This window comes from Rosa chinensis, chromosome 7 (assembly GCF_002994745.2).
Source record: "Rosa chinensis cultivar Old Blush chromosome 7, RchiOBHm-V2, whole genome shotgun sequence".
Taxonomy (NCBI): domain Eukaryota; kingdom Viridiplantae; phylum Streptophyta; class Magnoliopsida; order Rosales; family Rosaceae; genus Rosa; species Rosa chinensis.
In genome coordinates, this window is record NC_037094.1 from 27,973,749 (window position 1) to 27,999,517 (window position 25,769).

Consider the following 25,769-nt stretch of genomic DNA (forward strand, 5'->3'; position numbering starts at 1 on the left):
TGCTGAAGAATTTGAATACAATGAAATTGAATAGGAGGTAAAAAAACACCGCAATTTCAAAGTTAGATTTTAAACAAATCTACAAAAGGGGAAAGTTTGAATTGATGGATAGCCATCATTTCATTTCAAAATACTAGAATTTACAACCCCCTCTACAACAAGAGAAACAGATCTCTTAATGATCACTACTGAAGAAGTTGCCAGAGCAAGAACAAAGAATTATCAATTTATGCACATTGGAGCAGTCCAAGTAGGCATAAAACTTCTTGCCCGAGAAGGCATATGCTGTTAAGTTCTATTAGGGCTGGGCTCGGGTCGGGCCGGGCCCGAAAATTAGTGAGACCGAGACCGAACCCGAAAATGTCGGTTCGGGCCGGTTCGGTCTTTTTGTAAACTGAAAACCGACAGAAACCGAACCCATTCGGGCCGGTTCGGTTTTCGGGCTTTTTCGGGCCCAAACATTTATTTTCAGTTTTCCACCAAAAAACAAAAACGAAACTTTTTTTTTTCCTTTTCTAATGCCCAACACCACATCATTGTATATGTTACATGTGATCAAGATAAAAATTTCATTTAGCTACAAAATCAAAGGCCACCAGCAGCCACGGGGCCCCTGGATGGGTCTCTTTCTGGCAACCTAATATAAGGTGTGTCACTGTGTTGTAATATATAAATTGTAAAGTTTCACAAGAATATAACTATCCTAATGGAAACTACAAGGGAACCTTTCTAGGTTGTACATTGGAACGTTTTACAAGTCATCCTGCAAAGAAAAGAGAAAGGAAAACTTATGTAAGGAAAACTTTCGGGTCGGTTCGGGCTTTCGGGCCCTGAAAATATGGAACCCGAGACCGAACCGAAAATTTCAATTCGGGTCGGGCTTTAGACCGAACCGAAAATTATAATTCTAAAACCGAACCGATTCGGGCTTTTTCACTCGGTTCGGGTCGGGCCCTCGGTCTTTCGGGTCCGGACGCCCAGCCCTAAGTTCTATGTGTCATACAAGACAATAGACTAACAAATTTTCAAGCTAGTCTGTTGGGAACCCTCGAAGCATCTCTATGCAATCAAGTGGCGTATTTCAACTGTTTCCCAAATTTCTCAACAAGCTTGAAAGATGTAGCTCACTGTCTAAGACTGAAAGTCAAGACAGATGACATATCAATGAAAAAGGATATGCAAGAACTCGCAATAGTATACAGAATATACTATAAACTGATGAGTACCATAGTAGAGCCTAAGACAAGGATATCAAATATCCCAGGTCTTACTATTGGATTCCTCACCAGTCAGAAAAACCATTCACAACAGATTCACAAGGTTACTTGGAATGAAGTAACTTTTCCTATTGAATGGAAATTATCTGGACCAAAGAAACCTCCAGAAAAGACCAAAGCGGCAATATATGAAAGCAGAAAGACTGGAGATATCAGTCTCAAATTGACGATCACAGAAAAAGTGACGTCTGTCCTGAAAATGTCAGGATAAACAAAAATCTTCTCTGAATAAGCTACAGCACTAGAGAAGCTAGTGCTAGTGGTACAATCCACTCTGAAGAGCCTATTACTAAAGAAGAATTAGAAGTTGATCTAAACAGACCAGTCAATATGCTTAGAGCGGAAAAGCTCTATGAACTCTATGATAAAGCAGAATCTTGCGAAAATCCTGAACGATTAGAAAAACTAATCGAAGAAATGAAAATTTTCAAAACAGGAAAGGAAAGAAAAATCCTTCCCTATCAAGATATTGAAATGGAAGATGGAGATAGCTCCAATTCCAAAACTTTCATCATTCGGGAAAAGGGAAAACTGAAACCCCCAGTGCAGAAAGTCCCTACAGGCAGAAAAGAAGAAAGAAATTCTCAAAGATTTGTCCTTGAGGACAATATGCCTAGATTGCCAATCACAAACTAAGGCATATGACTAAATCTAGACAAAACTCTAGATAAGAGAAAAGCTATTGACCAATGGGTAGATAGCTTGATGATGGCCTCTGCTCTTACCCTTGGGAAATTTGAAGCACCAGATCTTCAGGTGTACTATGAAACTACTCTCACTGGAGTAGCCAAAAAGTACTATTTGTCTTTCAAAGAGACTGCCAGAGGAAGAGACTGGTTAGAAGAAATAAAAAATTCAAAATCTCCGTATGATTTTGCAGTACCCCTGTACGATCAATTCTGTGGGGATCTCTCAAATCTAAGTGAAAAGGCCAAAGAAATGGCCAAATCAAATATCTATTGTAAGACCCCGAAAATAAGTTATTAATGTCTTGGAATTTCCTTGAATTAATAAAGTGTTCGTTAGTACGATTTCATGGTTCGAGGGTAGAGTGAAGTTATTTTCGGGCGAACAATTATTCGAAATGCACATTTTAGGGGGGTTACGAAGTCGACTTTTTATACGTACGGAATTTGAGGAAACTTCCTTCACGAAAGTTGTAGATCTCATCGATACGAGTGCGTGCATATGCGGAACGCAAGAATCAGAGTTCGTATGAAGAAGTTATCGCATTTGGAAATGTTTCCATTTTGGGTATATATATAAATGGAAAGTTTCCAAATTTAGGGTTTCCATTTCTGTAGGCCGCACTGTTCAGCTTCTTCGTTTTCTCTCTCCCGAGCACGAGCCGAAAATAAAGCAAACCATTTCCGACTTCGTTCTCCCTCCTCCGGCCACCAAATCACACCAAACTTCTTCCCACGCCTTCGCCTCGACCTTGTGCAGCTGCCAGTGGCAGCCTTGAGCCATGGCACGGCTTGTAGAGGTGGAGGAAAGCTTGTTTCCATTTCCGGCCGTTTTGAGTGCGAAGTCAATATCTCGGGTTCTAGGCCACCAAAACTTGATGTTCTTAGCTTGTTGAACTTGCCTTAACCCCCTGATAAATCCCCAAGAAGGACAGCACCTGAAGTGATCTATTTCATGCTCGTCGGAGGCCTTGCCGTTTTCTGCAGATATTCCGGCCAAACTGGAACGTTTTGGTAATTTTCGATCACTTCCACTCGTTTTCTGACTTCGTGATAGTTATGAAAGTTTCTCAAAATGATGAAACGAAGAGGAGTAGCCTGACCCTGACGCCGTTGGCGGTGGTCGGTGGCGGCTCTGCCTCTAACTCCGGCGGCAATTTCTGGCCAGTTCCGGTAACTCCAAGGGCAGTTTCTGCCCATTTTTATGTTCTAAATGTTGATACAATCATTTCGATATATAGCATGTAAATTTTGAAGATCGTATGATTAAGTTATGAATTTTACGATTTTGATCGTTCGATTTGTGACCTGTGAAGATTGGACCGTCCGATAGACTTGTAATTTTGATAGAATGATTGTAGGACTGTCCCGATGACTTTGTGTGGTCACGGGTGAAGATCCGACCGTTGGATCTTCATATAAGTGAGTTTTATGAGTTGTGCGCTAAGTTAATTATCTTATTTGGTTAGGTGATTGACAATTTGAGTTGGCGGACTATTGTGAATCGTATTTTGAGCTGTTAAGAAGATGTAGCAGGATTAGAGGTGAGTAAATCTCACATGGTTCATTTACGAACGGAATTTCATTAATTACATTTAATTGTTATGTTTGAAAAATGATTTTAAGAAAATGAGTTTTTAAGTATATAAAAATGAATTTCTCGATTTTTACTACGTGTGAACTATAGTTGGTATTAGTAATCAGTCCTGTGTGGGTGACTACGTATATATATATATATATATATATATATATTTTTTTTTATGTGGAATATATATGTTGGATGATATGACATTGGGTGAAGTATTGATTTGATTGATTGATTTATCATTTCGAGCATTTCTTTTGAAGATATAAATTATCATATATTGTTGAGTTGATGTTGATAATGAGTAATTGAGTAAAGTGTGATCCTTTCATTTATTGTCCATGAGAGACTTGAATCATTATTGATTGTGGTGTCGATTTGTATGACTTGATTGATTCATGATTTGGGGAAATTATTAAGCATATGGGATTCAATTTTGATGATGGCTTGGAGACGAGAACATATTATTTGGAATTGGTTTTGCTATTTGTTGAGGTTGTGGGAGATGAGGAAACAATATTCTGTGACGATCTGTGTGAGTACATGTGCGGTGATCTGTGTGAATACCTGTGTGGTGACTAGTGTGAGGGTATGGGGTCGGACGCCATAATCCTAAGTGGATGACGGGCTACGATTGAGTAAGTGAGTCGGACGCCATAATCCTGAGTGGATGACAGGCTACGATTGAGTAAGTGAGTCGGATGCCATAATCCTGAGTGGATGACGGGCTACGATTGAGTAAGTGAGTCGGACGCCATAATCTTGAGTGGATGACGGGCTACGATTGAGTAAGTGAGTCAGACACCATAATCCTGGGTGGATGACGGGCTACGATTGAGGTGTTTATATTGGATGCCATAACCCTGGGCGGTTATGGGTTACAATTGAAACGCGTTATTTTGTGAGATTATGTATGCGGAGTTGAAGGGTGAATTCTTGATTTTCGCGTGAGTTGGTTGATTTATATATATATATATATATATATATATTTCTTTTTCATTTCTATTGTGTGATTTCTTTATCTACTTTCTTTTTCAATTCATTTGTTTGATTTTAATGTAATCTCCTGAACTAAATTATATGCAGGGATTACTATGATTTCTTTTGTTTGATTTTAATGTAATCTCCTGAACTAAACTATATGCATGGATTACTATGATTTCTTTTGTTGTTTAATGTGATCTCCTGAACTAAGTTTCTATGCAGGGATTACTATGATTTTTATTGTTTGTTTGAATGTGATCTCCTGAACTAAGTTCTATGCAGGGATTGCTGATTTTGTTTAATTCTTATTGTGTGTACGGTTGTGGGTTGAGATCCGTAGCGATCGTGAAATGAGTTGAGATGTCATGATTTTGGCAAATGTTTTATGTTGAGGGGAGTGAGTGTGATTTTGTGGTTGTTCTGTTGAGGCAAATGATTGGTGATCTGATAGATTGTGGGGACGTAGAGTGTTTAACATATTTGGAGTTATTTGTGTAATTGGAGTTTGTGGGAAAAGAGATAAAATGAATTGAGAGACAGAGCATGTGGGTTTTTGTTGGGTTGAAATTATTGAGCATGATATTGATTGATATGAACTCGACGTTTTTGTTGTGATAATTGCATATTGATTTTGTTAGACTGAGATAGTGAAAGCATGTTTTTGTGGAATTAAATGTTAATGCTTTAATTGTCTCATGAACTGAGGAATTATAAGCATGCGTGACGTGAGTCACTTTAATTGAGTTTACTCATACGGGCTTGAAAGCTTACCGGGTTTGTGGTTTGCAATCCCGGTGCACTATTTCTATGGTGTAGGGTTATTGTGCAGGTTAGAATATCGAGTGATCGTTATCGAAGCTGAGGTGGACTTTCCTTCACGTGGGTGTAGAAGGGCGCTTATGCTTGGAGTCTTCCGCTGTGTAGTGAGTTGGTGAGTGTGGTTACATGTTGAATTTACATTCAGTTTAATTTGTAAGCTCAGTTGTTTAGCTGCTTAATTTAAATGAAAAATTTTCTATGTGTTTCCTTGTGTGTTTTCGCGTTTCGGATTTGAATTACTGTATTCAAAATTCGGGGCGTGACATCTATGCTCTCAAAATTTGTGGCATGAGATATTTTGAAGAATACTTGAATGAATTTCAAGAATACTACTGTACGATCGGTGAACTAGAAAATAGTGATCTAGTCAACCTATTGCACAGAAAACTCCCTGAACCATGGAGAACAGCTGTGAGAGAAAGCATAGCTGAAAAACTAATTGAAAGATTTTCAGTTGGGGGAATTGCCGACAGAATTAGGCAATTATTGAAAGAACAATGCAAAGCAAATTTGAGAGCCAAAATGGCTAAGAAACAACTCAAAGGAGTTGAAAATTTCGGTTTTGGAATACTGGATATGCCTACCAACTGGGGATGTTATAAATCCAAGTTCCACAGAAAAAGAAAAGAAAAATATTACTCGAAAAGATTCAGAAAGAGTAGTAAGAAAAAAGATTGGAAATTTAAGAAAAGTTCCAATTTAAAAAAACAACAGGATGAAGATCCAAGAAAGAAATTCTTCAAGAAAAAGAAGAATCATCAATCCAACCAGCAGAATAAACAACCAGGCAAGAAAGCTTGCAGATGTTGGTTATGTAAAGCTGAAGGGCACTATGCCAATGAATGCCCAGAAAAGGGTAAAATATCTACTAAAGCTGTATTTGAATGAGCCTGTAGTAGAAACAACAAATATGAAAGGCTATGAAATAGCCTATTCTGATGAAGAAGATGACAGGTCAGTTTACTCTGCCTGATCTGAAGAAGAAGAATCATCTGATTCTGAAACAGATTCTGAAGTAGAATACTTAGAATCTAAACAGATGACAAGTCAAAAACTGGGAAGAAAGTGAGACGGAAACATTAATGTCTTCCTATCGGGTGAACCTGAGTACATTCATTTGTGTCTACTGCCTATGTCACGAAAAGAATGGACTTCCTATGTTTTGTGAAAAGTCAAAAAAGACTTACCACAAAAAATGCTTCATAGCTGAAGTAAGAAGAAAAACCAAAAATGGCCTTATCAGCCAATTGGTAGAACAAGAATATGAAAAATATTTCTCTGAACAAAAAGAGAAAGAAATATAAACTTTGTTCCACGAACTCGTGGAACCCTTTTCCTCAGAAATAAAGGAAGAACAAATCGATGAAATATAGTACTGGTTGAACCACCAGAAGAATGTAAACCATTCATACCACAATAACAAACTCAAGAAAAAGAGCTTCAACATTCGAAAATCATCTTTACTAGTAGATACAGCAACTACATAGAAATTGAATTAAAATTCCCTAATCATAGATAATATCATCTACATGCATTCATAGATAATGGATCGGGATTCACAGTTGCAAAGAAATTTGCAATTCCAGAAGAACTCTGGAAAGAAGATAAGAAAAGAACAGCTACTAGAGTCTAATTTGATGGAAGCCATCTAACCATGAACAAGGTAGCTAGAAATGTCCACATCACCATTGGTAGAGGAACATTTATCATCCAAACCCTTTGGCAATCCGAAGGCCAAGGATCAGATTTCTTGTTGGAAAATGATTTTATTTTGCAACAGAGATTTATTCAAGATGAAGAAGCGATCACTACTAGAAATCTGTTCATTTACATCACCACTATTAAATCGGTTGGAATTGCACGCGATGTAAAAAAAGCGTATAAACATCGGCTTATGAAATATCGATTTCTATTGTGATTATAAACATCGGTCGTTAAATTAACCGATGTGTATGCTTTTGTTCAAAAATTTTGAAAAAAATGCAGAGGGACTAAGTTAAAAATTTTAGAAACGCGGAGGGACTAAACTTTCATTCCCTCCAACACTTAAACTTTTTTCCCTTTCTCTGAAACTTTCGAACCCTAATTACTAACTCTCACTCCTTCCAAACCCTACTCCCTCTCTCTCCCTCTCTAGTTTCACAGGTAGCTAGCTCACACAAATCGAGCCATGGCTCCTCCCAGTATTCTCGGTCCTCCGGAGTTCCACAAACCCTCACCCACCACCACCGCTTTGCCGCCACCCCAACCCAAATCCAAACCCATCACCGGCGAACCCTTCGTGGACCTGATGGTGGCGAATTTCAACGACGTTAGAACCAAGCACGACCTCCCAATGGGCCTGACAGAGAACGACTCTGCCATGTTTCTCTCCATCGGCAACCCCTGCCTCGATCTCTTCTTCCACATCATCCCGAACACTCCAGGCGACTACCTCACCGATGGGACTCCAATGGTGGCTAGTGTCGTGTCATTGGCTTCTTCCTTTATCGCAGTCACTTTATCTTCTTGACGTTCATATTCTTCTTCGTTTTTAACGAAACTAAGGCACGCGCCGAGCCAGTGACTTTGTTTTGCAGTCTTGCCCTTGAGAGGGAAGAAGCTAGCACATGGCTCACACAATTGCTGGCACCACTCTGGGCCTCACTCAGATTTCTCCGGTCTTTGAAGCCCCAAAGGTTTTGCTCTGCTCCATTTCGCTGAAATATTTGGAATTCCAAAATTGCTTGGCATGCATGTGTTATTTGTATAGAGATTTTGTTCTCTGGATTAGTTTTTGGTGTTAATTTTGGGAAAATAAAAATTTGATCTAGAACTACTTTGTAGCTGTTCATGATTGTTCTTATTAGTTGTTTGATTGATCTTGAGCTTTATATATGTAAAGGATCGATCTATTTTGATGTGGTAATTCAATTTTTGTGTTTATGTGATTGACTTTTGTGGAATTGAAGCTATACATAATATGTGAGCGATTTGATTTGATTGTAACTGGATTTCGTTGTGTGATATATTGATTTGATTGTGATTTATGAAGCTCACTTTCTCGACGAAAGAGATTGATGTAATGGATTGGGTGGGGTGTTGGTTGAGGTCTGTCTGAGGAGGACTTCACACCAAAGTCTGGCCAGTCTACGGTTATTAGGCTTCCTGGTCTTGGCTCGAAGAGGGTTGGCTTGTTTGGGCTTGGACAATTTGATTCGTCTATAGAAGCTTTTAAGGGTCTTGGGGAGGCTGCTGCAGCAGCGGCAAAGACTGCTCAAGCAAGTGATATTGCTATTGTGCTTGCTTCCTTGGAAGGGCTTTCTGCGAAATCTTGCAAAGCTTCTGCGATAGCATCTAGTACTTTGATAGAGAAATTTTTTATTCTAGGTTCAACTGTTTGATCAAGTTATGGTGATAGTTGTTATAAACAGTGTGGAATTGCTCGACTTGTTGTAGGAGCTGTTTTGGGTATATATGAAGACAATAGGTATAAATCTGAGTCAAAGAAATCAGCTCTTAAGTCTGTGGACATTCTTGGTCTTGGAACTGGCCTGAACTTGAGAAGAATCTCAAGTATGCTCAAGATGTTGCTTCTGGAATAATATTTGGGAAAGAGCTCACGAACTCACCTGCCAATGTTCTCACACCTGGTTCGTTTTAGCTCTACTATTGTCATTTTGGTGGGCCATACTTGTAATTTTTATGTTGATTGAGTTATATCTAGTATTGAATGGATGTGATGATCATTATGTTTTTAGGGAAACTAGCAGAAGAGGCCTCAAAAATTGCTTCCTTATATAGTGATGTTCTATCTGCATAAATATTGAATGAAGAGCAATGCAAATTGAAATCGTAAGTTATTTCTTTTTCTAGAATTCTAGTTGTTGAATGTTGAATTGTTGATGTCTTGATGATACATATATATATATATATATATATATATATATTGTGCTATTGCCGATTTACCTATTATGTTTACAATGAGATTGGCTGTTAATCTGAAAGTTGAAAGCTTGAGAGTTGAATGCTTTCCTGGGTAAGTTAATCTGCCTTAATTTGCAGGCTTGGTGATTGTATTAAGATATTCTTCTTCTTCAATTCATCAATTGCCCCACCTCCTCTAATTCACATATTTCACTATGATAGAACAAATGGAGGACTTTGAGATTTCAAACCATTGAGCTTCTCTCTATTTTGCTTCAATACCAAAAATCTACTTTCTCTTGGTAAGAACTTCTACTCCCTGTTAAATTCTTGTTCTTAAATCTATTCAAGGTTCTTGTGGAATGTACTTTTGATAATTACCCAGCTTTGGTAACCCCATTAAGATGGATAGGACTGGAATTGTACTTTTTTACTGCACTCCGAGTGTTTGATGTTATGCCTCAAAGACAACACCCAAGCTAAACCAGTGGGCTATTCTATGATTTTCGAAAAACCTATACTCCTTTTTTTACTCTCAGTTTTTGACAGCTTAAAGTAGACTCTTCAATGATCATTTTGAGCTTGGTTTCACAAAAAACGGAGTTAAAATGAGATACTTGTGCTTTTTTGAAGTTACTGCATTGTTTCAGGATTTCTGCAGAATCCAGCTTTTCTGTAATTTCAGATTCTTGTTTGACCCTCCATTTGAACTTTGATTAGCATGAAACTTTGCAAAATAGTAGCTTTGCATGTCTTGATAAAATCTGGAAAATTTTGCTTGAAATCACTAAAAGACAAATTGTTGGTGAAATTTTCTTGCTTGTTACCAGTTTTCTGAAATTTTCTCAAACTTGCAGCTTATTGTTGCAAACAATTGATTTGAGAACCTTTACACTTATTTTTCTGTCCTTGATCTTTAGTGAGTCAGATTAGACATGCAAAGCATGCCTTGAAACTTAACTTCAGTTTGAAAGGCTTAGAACACTTATTGTTTGTTCTGTTGTCTTTCTACCATGTTTTGAACTTCCAAGAACAATAGAGTAGAATTCTTTCACAATCTTGAAATCATCTTTGCATCGTGTTCGAGTAATCTGTAAAGAAATTTTACTTATTGATTGCAGCATACTTTCCAATGTTTTCTTTTTCTTTTTTACTGTGGAGCTGAAAAAGTTATCATCATATGATGCTCCACTTATACTTCGTCTTCTTGAAAGCTTTATTAAGGAATTTTCTGCTTGTTAGTGCATCATACGCAAACTTTAGGTCCAAGGTTCATTGACTTGGGCATGTAGGTAGTACTTATTATTGGGCCAAGTTGCCTCTGGCTGTTAAGGAATGATATTTATGTGGTTTTTCTATCTCTTGTTATTTATTTCTTTTATTAATCAAGTTTTAATTAGTATACATTTAATTGTTCGTGGGGAATTCTCTAGCAACTACAAAGTACAGCGCCTTTACTTTTTTGCTGAAAGGATTCTTTGAACAGGTAACTTGTCAATGAATATGATTATGCTGGAACTAATTATACGCTAGACCAGATATTAGAAGTGTTTATAGAAGACAACCTCTATCATTGGTGATGAAGCTCTATATCTCCTATAATTTTAGTGGTTTCTTTACTATCAAATTGATTTTAGGAACAATGTTTTTGTTCTTATTTAGTTGCTGAGAAATTGTGGGGGAAAGTGCATTATGAAGGTCTTGAAATTGTTTACTTGGTAGGTTGGAGTGGTGTCGAAGAGTGAGGCTATTCGAATGGTCGATGAGGCAGACCTTGATTTGGTACGTACTTTGCTACTAACTCATTTTATTTTATTATGAACGCTGTTATTTACTGCATATAGATTTTGCATGCATTTAAATCATGCTGGCTGCCATAGGTCTTGGTTTAGTTTGTTCTGTTGGTAGAAATTGGTAAAAGAACCAAAAATTGGTAAGAGAACCAGAAATGCTAGTCTTCTTTTGAATGTTTATTTTGCTTGAAAGTGAGGGTTTGTAAATGTTTATTTTGTTTGAACTTGACAGATCAAAGTTTCAAACTCTGCATTTATTAGTGCATTTATGATGGAGTTGGAAGTTGAACACCTGTTATCCAGGTTTATATGTGATCCTTTTATTGGAAATTCTACATGATTTTCAGATTATTTGAGTACTAATTTTATCAAGTGTTGTTGTTTCAGTGTGATTATGATGGTCTGCAATTATCAACTAGTCCATTTCTAGAGAGGAATATGGAATTTCTTATTGAGTGCATGGATGATTTGTCAATGGAACAGCAGAAGGTATATTTTCTCTTGACCTAAAATTGACGAGGTGCGCATTCACTATGCCAAAAAAGCCTTCAGACGACATAAGTTTTGTTTTATGTCGTCTGAGTTTTTCAGACGACATAATTTTTTTTTCTGTTGTCTGAATATACACTTAAACCATACTGGTTTAATTTGGAAAAATGGTGAGCATTCAGACGACACATTTGTGTAGTTGTAGAAGGTGGTGATTTCCTATCTCAAATTTGGATAAATGGTGAGCATTCAGACGACACATTTGTGTAGTTGTAGAAAGTGGTGATTTCCTATCTCAAATTTGGAGGGAATATCCAAAAGTTGATTGAGTCTTTTCCCTCTCAAATAGCCACGCCCTATTTGACTAGAAAATATTGTGACATTCAGACAACATTTAAATGTTGTCTAAATGTGGGGATTGTTTTAAAATTTCCCAAGTTATTTTGACTTGTAATATTTGACATATATCCCTCGCAATTAAGTCACTTTCGATCTGTCCTAGCCTTGTCATCACTAGATCTCTCAGCTTGACCTAGAACGTTAACCCGCAAAAGCCTAAACACCAGCCTCGCTCTCTCCTTCTCAGTTAGCTCTATCATATCTCGATTCTCACTCTCTCCTTCATCTTCTGACTTTCTTCATCAACCTTAGTCTCTACTTCGGCTTTCACATCCAGATTAATGGAGCTCTACAGCGACTAGTAGAGCTATTTTCGATTCGGATATTGGTAAGCAACTTAGGGTTTCAATCGTTTTTTAGTTTTGGGTTTCAACTGGGTTCAATCGATTTTAGTGTTTAATTTCGATTCGGTTTTTTTGTTTCTATTTGGGGATGGGGCGATTGAATATCATTTTTCCTTTTATCCTCGATTCGGTGTTCCGATTACTGAAAACCCAAACCTCTCTCTCTCTCTCTCACTCATTCTCTCTCTCTGTGTCACCCTCCTTGACAGTAGACGGCGGCGGAACGGTGAAGGTTCATTGACTCTTGTCTTGGTGTTAGTTTGCTTTGGAATTTTGTTGAAACAGACGAAAAGAAAAGAAGAAGAAGAGGAGGAAGAAGAGAAGAAGAAGAGGGAGACGGGAAGAAATTGATGCTCAATTCCAACAGAAATTGAGTAAACTGATCATCCTAGGTATTCTTTGATGGGTTTGAATTTGTTTGATTTATTTTTTTGTCTGTCTCTCATCTTTTCCATTATTATACATAACCGTTTTGGTTTTTCAACTCTTTCATTTCATAGAAGTTTTTTCTTTTCTCAATTTTCTACCTGTCGTAATCGGTGTTTGTTTTGTTTTTGTTAGGTCAAAAAGTGTTGGGTGATTGACGCGAACTTCTCTCTCTCTTTTTCTCTTCGTTTTTGGCTGGGCTCTTCGTAGCTAGAGGTATGCAGTTGTTGGGTGATGGGTTCTGCATGTCGTTGTTATGTGCATTTCTGTTCGGTTAAGCACTTATTTATTGGGTTTTTGTGAGAGAGTGTTGGGTTTGTGTCTGATTTGGGCGAGAAGGTGGAGGGTGATTTTGGAAGAAATGGAAGAGAAATTCACAGCTAAAGACTAAGGGGTGGGTAAGCTATTGATTCTGGGCTCAAGTATTGGCTTTGATTCTGCATGTTGGATCCCTCCAACTTACTTATGAATGATCGTATTGTATGATTTGGTTTGTAAATAATCCGATTGATTTGTGGGGTAATCGTTTAGGTTGCATCGTTCTTTTTTGGGGGGAGGGATTGGTACTGGACAAATTGTAACTTGAAGGGAAGAGTTGTCTTCTTTTGGTTCAATCTAGTGAAAATTTTAACTCATGGTGGTTATCAAAAGAAGAAGAAGAAAGAAAATTCTTGAGTGAGGGTGTTATATTTGCTGAATACTTGAGAAAGAGAGCGCTTTTTCCTTTAACTACCTTTCTTTTACTGATACTGATTCATTGGAAGATCCAACTGGATCTTAGTTTTCTGATGGAAGATTTGTTATATTTGCTACAAATGGATGGAAAGTTCCAGCCTTGACATATTTTGTAGAATTTTGCTCTCTTGAATTTCTTAGGAAAAGTATATGACTGAAGGGTGAGGCTATGGAGTTCAATTTTTAGTTTAATCATATTTACTTGTTTTGCATTCTAGATATGGATTAAATATCTCTTAAAGATGGATAATGGATACCACTTGTTTCTCCAAGTTTAAATTATTTGTACTGTGCTGTTAACACTGGGGAAATGGCAGACTATATTGTTCCTTTCTTAACGGTGCAAATGCATTTTGATCTAAAACTGAGTCCCCAGTCCTTTGTGTCCCTGTAATTTGAGGATTTTCCATATATGTGGATCATGTGAATGCAGAGAGTGATAGCTATGGTTGCATTATTATATATAAATCTTAACTGCTCACTATTTCTGCAATTCTTTTCCATATTAGGTATTGGGTTGTAGTAGTATAATATTTGACTGGTGTGAGTATGTCTCATTGGAGGCTTTACAGAGAATACGACCTTGGGTGAGATTTTTTGATTTTTTTTGGTTGGAAAATTGATATGGGTCTGTTATTGATTAGGGATAGCGAATTACGTTTGGAACTAACATAGAGAATTATTGGTAATGTTAGTAAGTGATGGGGCTTATATAAATAGTGTCTTACCTTCTTACATGATATTATACTTTCCCTATTCAATTGGCAGAACGGAATTTTACAGGCTTGAGAAGGTAAGTATAATATCATGTAAGAAGGTAGTCAATCTAACATGGTATCTGACTAAGCAAGGCCAAAATTAATCACCTGATATAAAAAACAATAACCCACTTATTGATTAAGCAAGGCGAAAATTAATATTATATCTCCTAGATATAACATCGGCTCCTCAAAATTGTTAGATCATGCTAAGGGATTTGTATAATTTGAAGTGCAGGTACCCTGTGATAAATTTATACTACATAATATTCTTGAGTGATCTTCATAGCTCTCACTAATTTATTTGGATTGATTTTTTTCTTGACAGCTTTTTTTTTTTTTTTTTTTTTTTTTTCTGGGAATTTAGTTTCCTTCAATATATTAATCTACGACACTAGAACCAGATTCACTTTTTCTTTGTGCTTTGTCAACTCCGAAATGATTTTAATTTTGATGGTACAGGTATAAGGCAAGGACAACAGCTGCTCTCAAAGTTCCAGAGTTTCAACTTGAGAGTGATCCTCTGTCTATTTATACTCAAATATGTAATAGTGCGTTGCTAAGGTACTTTCTTTTTCTTCAATATTTACTATTTCCAAAACTGGTTTTTTTTCTTTAACTTTTTCAAAGATTCATTTCTGTATAAGTAAGGTATGCTTGCAAGGAAAGACAAGATAGAAGGAAACTGTGTGGCCCTGCATCTGTGATACATATAACAATTAATAGTTTTCTGTATTATCTTGAGCTTAGTATTTTTCCTTCCCATTTGGTTTATGGTTAATGTTTTTCATCAAATCCCTTTAAAATGCTTTATCAATAATTATTGTCATAATTATTGTCAATAATTATCAAAAATTGTTTTCTGAAATCAAAATTGTGCATTTGAGAAAATAGTGTCAATATTTGAGATTGATCTTTCTCCTGTTCCGTCTGCTGCTGAATAATTAGCCCAGGTCTAGGTCTGTTTTCTAGGTTTGTTTAGTGTGTTTTTAACTTGAAAGTTTGCTCTGGTAAAATGGCTAGCTTCCTAAGCAGTTTACTAGCATTAGATGGCAGTCAAAATTGGCTATTCCATTATTTTTAGGTTTAAGACTGAGCTTATTATCTTAACGCTGCACCTACTTTGATTTGGCCTGTATTAACTTGCAAAAATACAGTTCACATCCGAACTGAAAGGAACATTTAATGAGGTTGCAAATGTCTTCCAAGACTGATTCTAGCTATGATAGAAGGGTACAGATAAATTTATAAAAGAAATCTCTTGTTGTATGCCTAATTTAGGTTTAATTTGTACTGGGGATGGTTTATTTTCAGTGCAAAAGTACAATTTAGCCATTCCTTAATTAATTTCCCAATCTTTTATCTCTTGATGTATGCCTAATTTAGGTTTAATTTGTTTAAATCTTGTTGTCTTGTATTTTTTGGTTATAATCTTGTTGTCTTGTATGTTTAAGTATTTAACCTGCATATAGCCTTTATATATTTTGGCTATAACTAATTCTATATTTTTCCCCTCTTTTTTGCAGCGTTATGTTGACTTTGGATTACAGCTTATAGGCGCTGATCTTATGTCAATACTTGGCCTTTACAAATTTGTTCAGGTATAATGACTTTATGTGGATGTCATTTTTAGATGTGTAGCCCCATGTAGAAAATACTTGTGCACTTGCTAAGCCCAAGTACAAAGCCAACTTATTAATTAAGACTCCCAGTGAAGAAGCTATAGTTGCAAAGTGTCTAGGCCAGAGTAAACTTTGATGACTTGCATAACTAAAGGCAGCTTCATAAAATACGAGTCATGTTTATGTACATATACACATATAGGAAGAACTTCCCACCCATCGAAACTGCAGTATTCACACAGTAATAATTTCTATTGAGGTTTAGAAAGTCCACAGAAAGTGTGCATAATATCCTGTTATTACCATGAGATCCATGACTATGAAAAGGAACTGCCATAGTTCTTATGTTTTGTAACATGTTTCTTCTGTTTTGTTGGCCTTGATAGGGAAACTTGGTGGAACAAAAGGATTTGCGAAGGAAGGCTCACTGCTAGTACTAGTGTAGAGAAAAACAAAAGGCTTTTTTTCTGTAAATTTCTGGTGAGTTTTCAATGTTTGTGCTTTATACATTATGTAGTTAGCAACTATCTAATTATCCTTTTGTTCATATCTTTGCCTACACAAAATGATTATATGTTTACTGCTAGCTAGTTGAGTATAATCATAAGTTCATTTTTATTTCTTGATAGAATATTGTATTACTTTGTATAATAAAAGTTTGAGCATGGAATGAAATCTGATCATTAGAATTGTCATGGATCGATGTAATTGGTGCAGCTCTATGTGAATGAATTTGTACGTGTTAAGACCACTCTTAGTAGTACTAGTCTTAATGAGTATATTGTATAGTAAAAGTATAAGCAACGGTATCTTTGACATAGAGACAGTATTTAAGTGTGTTTTGTTATATATGAAGGAACCTAAATATTTAAGATGGATAAGTCATGGATGCATGCTGATAGAAGGTCAAAGAAGTTTGAGCTAGGAGTAGCAGAGTTTCTCAAGTTGGCCGAGTCTAATACCAATAACAAAAACAAGATTTCTTGTCCTTGCTTGAAATGTAGTAACACGAAGGGATTTTCTGTTGGAGTTATTAAGGATCATATATTTTGGAATGGTATTAATGAGAGTTATAAGCATTGGAGGTGGCATGGAGAACCTACTACATCTGCTATGAATGACAATAGAGTTGAATCTAAAACTATAGATTGGGAACCTGGGATAGGGGAGAATGATTGGGGCTTTGGAGAAAGTGAGGATGAGCAGATTTCCGAAGACTCTAATGAGTTTTTGAAGTATGTAGAGGATGGGGATCAACCTTTGTACCCAGGTTGTACGAAGACAACCAAGCTGAATGGTCTGATTCAGACCTTCAATTTGAAAGCAAAGCATGGAATGACCGATGCTTGCTATTCAGATATGCTTATCATGATTGGGGGTCTGCTTCCTGAAGGGAATCAGGTTCCTTTGTCTTTGTATGAAGCGAAAAAGACACTTAGTGCTTTAGGGATGGAGTATGAAAAAATTCATGCATGTCCTAATGACTGCATCTTGTATAGACAGCAGCATGCAGATGCTCTTATCTGCCCCAACTGTGGTGTTTCAAGGTGGAAATTGGGTAGGGATAAAACTGTGAAAGAAGGGATACCAGCAAAGGTTTTATGGTACTTTCCACCAATCCCAAGGTTCAAACGAATGTATCAATCGACCAACACAGCTAAGAATCTTACTTGGCATGAGTCTGGTAGAAAGAAAGATGGAATGATGCGACACCCAGCTGATTCTCCTACTTGGGAATTACTTGACAAACCATATCCAGAATTCAGTAGCGACCCTAGAAACCTCAGACTAGCCCTATCTTCTGATGGATTTAACCCGCATAGTTCTCTAAGCAGCAAGTATTCTTGTTGGCCAGTTATACTGGTCACATATAACCTTCCTCCATGGCTTTGTATGAAGAGGAAGTTTATGATGTTGACATTGTTAATATCGGGACCAAAGCAACCTGGTAACGATATCGACATCTACTTGCAGCCATTAATAGATAATCTGAAAGTATTGTGGGATGGGGTTGAGGGAGTATACGATGCACTAAGAGGGGACTACTTCAAATTGAAAGCGGTCCTGCTGTGGACTATTAATGACTTTCACGCATACGGGAACTTGTCTGATAGCATTGTTAAAGGATACAATGCTTGTCCAATTTGCCTTGACCAGACTCGACCTTATAGGTTAAAAAAAGGTAAAAAAATGGCATTCATGAGGCATCGCAGGTTCCTACTAAAAAAAGGTAAAAAAATGGCATTCATGAGGCATCGCAGGTTCCTACCTAGACATCATCCGTATAGGAAACAGGCTGTTGCTTTTGACAACACCGTAGAGGAGGATCTACCTCCTCTACCATTAACCGGAGAGGAGGTGTTTGCTAGAGTAGAGGGTCTGAATTGTGTGTGTGGGAAAAAGAAACGCTTTCCTCCTGCCAAGGGTGTTGAAGACCAAGGCAAACCTTGCTGGAAAAAGAAGTCTGTCTTCTTTGAACTAGAGTATTGGAAATATATTCCGGTACTACATAATCTCGATGTCATGCACATCGAGAAGAACTGTTGTGATGCCATCATTGGTACGCTGCTGAACATTCCCGGGAAGACAAAGGATGGGGTTGCAGCGCGTTTGGACATGGTGGAGATGGGTATTAGGTCTGGTTTGAACCCAAAAGTTGGTGCCAAAAGGGATAAATTACCTCTAGCTAGTTGGAACTTGATGCTTGGTGAAAAAAAAATAGTTTGTGGCTCTTTTTTTGAAATGACAGTTCCTGTTAGGTTTTCGTCAAATGTAAGGAATCTTGTCTCTATGGAGGATTTAAAACTTGCTGGTCTGAAATCGCATGACTGTCACACTATCATGTAGATTCTTCTTCCTGTTGCTTTACGTTCTGTTCTTGAGAAGCCGGTTAGGTATGCGATCATCCGCTTCTGCCTTTTCTTCAAGGCAATATGTGCTAAAGTGATCGATGTTTCGAAGCTGGAAAAATGCAAGCAGACTTGGTTGTTACTGTTTGCTTATTGGAGAAGTACTTCCCGCCTTCATTTTTCGACGTTATGATCCATCTAACTGTGCATCTCGTAAGAGAAGTTCAGCTTTGTGGTCCAGTATTTTTTTGGTGGATGTACCCCTTCGAGAGGTACATGAAAGTCTTTAAAGGGTGGGTTAGATGTCGAACGCATCCTGAGGGATGCATAGCAGAGTCATATATTGTCGAAGAGGCTATTGAGTTTTGCACTGAACGTATGCTTACTGATGCTTCTACTGCTGGAATCCCTCAAAGTTCCAAACCACGAGCCCGTAATGCATCCAAACCGCTATCAGGCGCTACCATGATTTCTGTCTATGGCAAGGAGATGCATCAAGCACATCTGTGTATATTGCAGAATACCGAGGATGCAAGTCCTTATTTCATGTAAGTCATAAACTTTTAATTATCATCAGTTTTCCTACAGTCCATGAATTGATTCAATATTTTGTTACTTAAATTATTGAGTTTTGTGTGTTTGATATTCAGTGAACATCTGGAATTGTTGAAGCTTCTCAATCCAAGGTTTTCCAAAAATGAAAAGTGGCTGAAGGATAAACAAAACCAGACCTTTGCTGTCTGGTTAAAAGAGAGGGTATGTGATCATATACTTGATTGTTAATATATAAGTTGAAAAAAATAAGATTTCAACATTACGCTAATGTAATCTATTATTGATTTGAAGGTTTCAAATGAACTGCAGTTTCCGGACAATAATGTTTCGGAAACAATGAGGTGGATGTCAAGTGGACCGAATCATGTAGTGCCGACCTTTAGTGGATACCAGGTTAATGGTGTTGATTTCAACACTAAGGAGCGGGACAATGTGCGATCAGTGAAAAACAGTGGGGTTTTTTTGGTGGCTGATGCAATGCAAGTTTCTAGTGCAAAGGATAAAAATCCCAAAACTAATGATATGGACTTCTATGGTGTCATACAACAAATATGGGAGCTGGACTACTACAAGTTTAGGGTACCGTTGTTTAAATGTGATTGGGTTGAGAATGTTAGGGGCATTAAAGTAGATGAACTAGGGTTCACATTGGTAAATCTGAATAGGAAAGGTCATCTTAATGATGCTTTTGTCTTAGCTAGCCATGTTAAGCAAATATTTTACATTGAGGATCCCCTCGATGCTCAATGGTCAGTGGTAGTAAGGGTGCCAGATAGAGACTATCAAGGGGCTGATTCGGATGAGGAGTTAGAAGATATTGAAGTAGAACAACAGCCATTTGAAGCAACAATGCCATCCATCGAGACTTTTGATAATATAGATGGCGATCAGCATAGCAATTATATGCGTCCTGGAGATGAAGCAATATGGGTGCAAAATGACTGCAATGAACGTGGCTGAGGGAAAAAAAAACATTTAGTGAAAGTTGTTTGTTCGTGATTGATTTGTTTTAGAATGCCTATATATATGTACTGATGTGTTTGATGAAACATGTATATTAACACTTCTAATTATGTTAGTTATTTCATTGTCTTCTGTGTTGTTTAATTTTGAGTTGCATTGTGTTAGTAATTTCATTGCTTTATGTGTTTGTTATTTCATTGTTTTATGTGTTTTTGTTTCATTTGTTTATTCACATTAATTGTTAACATATAATATGGGGCTAACTGTGTTTATTGTGTATTGCAGGTCATGGCTCCATCTGCAAGCACATCGAAAGTTGCTAGATCTATAGCCTTAAGGATAAAGGCGGTGCAGATGAAACGTAGTAGAAAAACCGTCTCTGAACCACCTATTACTTCTCCAAATCGTAAACCTGCTACCCCCAAGAAGGCTGAAGCAAGACTGACAGAAGCCAACAAGGCTACCCTCCCTAGGAGAAGTTCGCGAAAACATAAAGCTACTCAGTCCAGCAAGGATGCGTCCGCCAGGAGAAGTATGCCACCGCCTAAAGCAGGAAATTCCAAGAAGGCTGTGGCAGCAAAGAAGTCGTCGTCCGGTCATAAGTCTGCAAAGAGCAATTCATCAGAGGATTCTGATGATGATGATAACATCACTAGTGGATTGAGGTTGCTTAAGCGAGGGATGGTAACCATGAATAAAATTACTAGGCGACTGATTCGAGGAAAGAAGCTAAAGGTGAATTCTAATGCTGATGGGGAGCCAATTGGGAAGGCAGCTAAGGAGATGCAGTCATACATTGGGGTGTTGGCACGCACCAAGATCCCAATATCTATAAATGATTGGAGAAATGTGCCTTTGGATGAAAAAGACAAGATTTGGAATAGTATTCAGGTAAACAATCAGTCTATATATAAGTTGTTGCTAGCTGTTCACTGATTTACATTTCATTATTCTTATTTTTTTCAAAAAATAGTAATTAAAGCTATGATACTTTGTATTCGTTAATGTGTAGGATGCTTATGTGGTGCCAAAAGAATGGAAGAAATTGGTGATTACATCAGCCGGCCATAAATGGAGAGAGTTCAAGAGCAAACTAACGAACTGGTACATTATTCCCTATCTGGATTCTCCTGAACTTTTACAGTTCCCTCCAGATGATTATCGATCCATTGAGGTAGATGAATGGAATACGTTCGTGGCTGATAGAACTTCACAACAATTTCAGGTTTGTCTAATACCATACTTGGACAATGCAGTTGTGGAACAGTTAATGCATTATTAGTTAGTGTTTATGCATATACTAAAATATAATGCATAATTCTATATATGCTTTATAGGTACTCCGTGAAAAGCAGAAAATAAAGAGGAAGGAGAATAAGTATCCTCATCGAATGTCACGGAAAGGATATGCTAACTTCCAAGAAGAACTGGTCAGTATTCGTCTTACAAATCTATTTACAATATATTTGTTATTCTTTTCGGTTTACACCAAACTGATCATGATGTCACACGTATCTATTCATATTTATAGGCTGAAAAAATACCGATTGAAGAATTGGATCGTGCTACGATGTGGATAAAGGCCCGGCAAGACAAGAGCGGCAACTTCAAAGGGCCAGCAGTGAAGAAGAAGGTCGAAAAAATTGTAAGTTCAGTTTTTTGTAATTGTTTATTACTTGTTGCTTTTTTTTTTTTTTTTTTTTCAGGTTTTGTATCCTAAGGATAATTTTTGTGTGCTGTGATTGATGTCTATATCAAGAAAGTTTGAAGAGGAAAGTGTTTGAAGGAGAAATCAACCCTGAAGGAACAGATGATGTTCTGACTTTGGCGTTGGGAAATCCTGAGTATCCTGGTAGGGTACGTGGTGTTGGTGGCTTCGTCAAGCCTTCGGCATATTTTCATCTACCTAAACGCCAAATGCTAAATGTAGAAGATAGTGTCAGGGTAAGTGTTAAGAAGATACTAGCAGAAGAGAAAGAAAATATCATTACTCAGGAAAGAGCCAAATGGGAGTTGGAGATGGAGCAACAAATTGCTACGGAAAGAGCCGCTTGGGAGGAAAGGTTTCAGAAGTTAGAAGCGATGGTTAATGGGAAAGAGATGCCAGCTGACTCACCCAAACCTGTGACACCGCTGAATGATTTAGGCTCTGGCCAAGGCAGCTGTTCAAGGCACCTTGAAAAGGTTGGTTTGAAAGCTATTGAAATTGAAGCCGCCAAAACTGCCAAGAAGAAGTTAGATTTAGGGGAGGACCAGCAGAAAGTAGTTGAGGAGAATGAAGTCTTTGTGGATGGGGAGCTGAACATCAAACTAACCTCGATTATTGAGGAGGAGGTTAGAAATGATTTAACTCCGAAAAAAATGCAGTTGTGGAGCAAGTGCAAGTGCCTGTAATTAATCGCTACCCTAGCTTTACTTTCTTTTTCCTTACAATTAGTTTTCTTTTCTTTTTCTTTACAATTACATTTCATCAACCATATTGATGACATTGCTGCCTGAAATGTGACTAATGCTTACATATTTTTTGGTTTGAATTAGCAGGTTCAGTCCACCAATATTGTCCAGTCAGGGTGTAAACTTGCGATAGATTCATTGGACAACATAGTGGCTGAAGGAACGATCATTCAAGTGGATGTTGACTCCAGCAAGCAAACTATCCATGGTGTTCCATTGGCTGAGGAAAATGTCCGAGTATCGATCACCAAATCTATTGTTGCTAATGCTTTGCTACCAATTCCTATTAATGATGAGATTCTGTTTGTCCGCGATGCAATTGGTACATGCATTGCTTGGCCTAGAGACTGGGTTATACCCACTGCAGCTGATGCAAAGGTAATGTAGTTTGCTTAAATTCATTTTTAACCTTTTTATTCTTACCAAAATGACCATGTGAGCTGCTATATTACATGATATAGAAATACTAATCATGCAATGTTATTTTTTATATCAATTGCAGCGGGAAAAGATTAAGGTTGTGAGGAGGAAAAAGAAGGATATATATGATGATTTTTTTGATCATGATGATTTGGACAAGCTGCCACCCAATTTGCCTCCACCACTTAAGACGTTGGCCACATGGGCTAATGATAACTTGAAGGATGGGATCACCATCCACACAACCTTAGGCGAGGAATTATTTGGATATCTAAAAAAGGTCGCCATCTTCAGAAGGGATGTGTATGCCATGACCAACATGAAGGAGGTTTCTGCCGGCTGCATTGTGATGTATATGAGGTTTGTAATGCATTTTAAATGAAGCTGTTAATTCAGTGTTATTGAATGATATTTTGAGACTTGTGGTTTTACAGCTTCCTTTATCAAGTGTTGAAGAAATCAAAGATGCTTGACATGATTGGCTTCGTAGATCCTGCTAATACTGGTATCATTGGCTGTGGAAATCCAACTGAACGGGCTCGTTCTTTGTCAGTTTCTTATGAAAGAGGGAAGCCTGGTCAGATTTTTTTAGTCCCCTATAATTCAGGGTACGAAAGCTTCATTCATGCATTTTTGTTTTTGTAAATATTGACTTCTGATCTCATAAATATAGCAATGCAAGTACCTAAATCAGATTCGTGTTGGTATTGATTATCATAAATTTGAATGCCAGCGGTCATTGGATGTTGACGGTGACAAACCCCACTGAAGAAGTTGTGTATTTCATGGATCCGCTAAAGAGGCGACTCATCACCGGTGAATGGAGAACTATTGTGGACAAGTAAGTGCAGCTAGCTTGTTGGTTTTTTGTTGGTATTATGTACAAAACGGTTTAGTCCTCTTTTTTTTGGAGATATCGATTCTCAATTTATAAGTTGTTAGTTTCATCATAATTTTGTGTATTGTGTTGTTGTTGAAGCTCCATCAAAATATTCAATGCACAAAAACATAGGAAAGGCCGAAAGACAGTTCAATGGAAAAACTGTGCAGTATGTGTTCCCCATCTAGCTAACTATTTATATTTGCATTTTTCCAGTTCAGGCGAGGTTTATTAGGTACTGAAAATATTTATTTGTTTCAGGGCATTCCGGAGCAGATGGGTGATAAGACTTGTGGATATTGGATTATGCATTACATGAGGGATATAGTGGAGGACAAAAACCAAGAGTGGAGTGCTAAGGTAATCAGTAACTAATCTATTGTACTAGTGATTTATTGGATTAATCCATTGTGATGCATAACTAAGCTTCTGTCCTTGCAGTGGGAAAGAAAAGCAAATCACTATTACACAATGGAGAATGTTGATGCTGTCCGGGCAGAGTGGGCAAAGTATGTTATGAAGTTCAAAGATAACTAGTGCATGTGTAGGTTAACTAGTAGTTGAAGATATGTAGCACCAACTTTTGGACATGCAAAGTTGATATATATATAGGCCAGATTTTGATTGCAGTACTGCTAGCTATTTTGCTATGTTGTTTAGTTGGTTGCCCACATTGTGTAGTGCTTCTGGTTTATTAGCAAGCAGTACTGCATGCATATATTTTGCTGGCTGCCCAGATTAGTAGATATGGGTCATTTAGAACTGATGTTGATCGATGATTAGGTTTGTGTACATGAGACGACAATGGTGGATTAATGGAAATTGCAATATGATTTTGGATGTGGATTTTATGGTTTCAGGAATAGCTAATTTTAATTTCCAGAATGCATGCATACCAATTGTACAGGGGACTACTAAAATGTGTCGTCACAAACTGAAAGCTACAACAAAAGCACACCAAAACGTGTGGTTGCAGCTGCATAGACACAACACAAAAACCAATAAGAAGTCTATTGTCTTTTTGACAATGGGACAACAGAAAATTGTAGTCTGAAAGGCAAAACAACAACATAAGTTAGTTGAAAGTATTGGCTAAAGTGTATAACAACAACAAATAAGTGTGATTGGATGTGATTACAGACAACATAAAACATATATTATTAGTGGTCCTTTTTATATTCAGACCACAAATATTTGTCGTCTAAATAATCTCAAACGACAGTAAATTGTCGTCGTAATGAGACTGACATAACAGAAAGAATATGATATCTATTGTCTAAACCATTTCCCAACATCACATATGTATAATTTCAAATCTTTTCACACAACACTTAAATGTCATACAAACCTACCCTAGAACGACACTTAATTGTCCTCTGATGCTCCTTACGACCACATATAATTATCGTTTAAAGTAAATTAGTACAATCTTTAATTGTTGTTGTATGAGATAAGAGACTACATACGAGGTTTCATATTTCTTATTTAAGGGCATTCAGACCACACAAATAAGTCTTGCAAATATGCTTCACACAATAGCATTTAAAAAATACTGTGGTTGTTTTGTCTATCAGACAATACAAAACTGTTGTTTGAATGCTTTTAAAGATACAGATCACAATGTTCCCAAAATGCAAAACTCATCAGACAACACAAGATTTTTAGTTTTTTATGTCGTCTGATTTTTCAGACGACAGAACACTTCTGTCGTCTGATGCCCCCAAGAGACGACACCGTACTAGACGACACATTTTTGTTCGTTCAGACGACAGAACAGTTCTGTCGTCTGAAGGCCTTTTTGGCATAGTGATTGAAGTGGCTGATT

The 25,769-nt window shown here is 37.3% G+C and overlaps 2 protein-coding genes and 1 long non-coding RNA gene across 3 annotated transcripts; all 3 read left to right on the plus strand.

Annotated features, from left to right (window-relative positions):
• Positions 1-14,670: 14,670 nt before the first annotated feature.
• LOC112176161 lies at positions 14,671-16,279 on the plus strand. The gene is made up of 3 exons (XR_002926833.2): positions 14,671-14,765; positions 15,728-15,802; positions 16,210-16,279. It is a non-coding gene; the product is annotated as an uncharacterized LOC112176161 (long non-coding RNA).
• A 417-nt stretch (positions 16,280-16,696) lies between these two features.
• Positions 16,697-18,670, plus strand: LOC112177728. Its single transcript, XM_024315988.1, has one exon. It carries the CDS (start codon positions 16,697-16,699, stop codon positions 18,668-18,670), a length of 1,974 nt encoding a protein of 657 aa, XP_024171756.1.
• A 122-nt stretch (positions 18,671-18,792) lies between these two features.
• LOC112176695 lies at positions 18,793-24,690 on the plus strand. Its single transcript, XM_040511408.1, has 15 exons — positions 18,793-19,220; positions 19,323-19,428; positions 19,519-20,157; positions 20,476-21,081; positions 21,203-21,415; positions 21,528-21,620; positions 21,722-21,835; positions 21,949-22,524; positions 22,732-23,022; positions 23,147-23,424; positions 23,499-23,672; positions 23,798-23,905; positions 24,044-24,113; positions 24,206-24,304; positions 24,386-24,690. The coding sequence occupies exons 1-15, from the start codon at positions 18,793-18,795 to the stop codon at positions 24,479-24,481; spliced, it is 3,891 nt and encodes a 1,296-aa protein (XP_040367342.1). The 3' UTR covers positions 24,482-24,690.
• Positions 24,691-25,769: the final 1,079 nt, after the last annotated feature.

Coding starts and splice junctions, on each gene's coding strand:
- LOC112177728 (XM_024315988.1), top strand. CDS start 16,697: ATGGATAAGTCATGGATGCATGCTGATAGAAGGTCAAAGAAGTTTGAG.
- LOC112176695 (XM_040511408.1), top strand. CDS start 18,793: ATGCAAGCAGACTTGGTTGTTACTGTTTGCTTATTGGAGAAGTACTTC. Junction 21,416..21,527: donor GAACTTCACAACAATTTCAG/GTTTGTCTAATA, acceptor TATGCTTTATAG/GTACTCCGTGAAAAGCAGAA. Junction 24,305..24,385: donor ACCAAGAGTGGAGTGCTAAG/GTAATCAGTAAC, acceptor CTGTCCTTGCAG/TGGGAAAGAAAAGCAAATCA.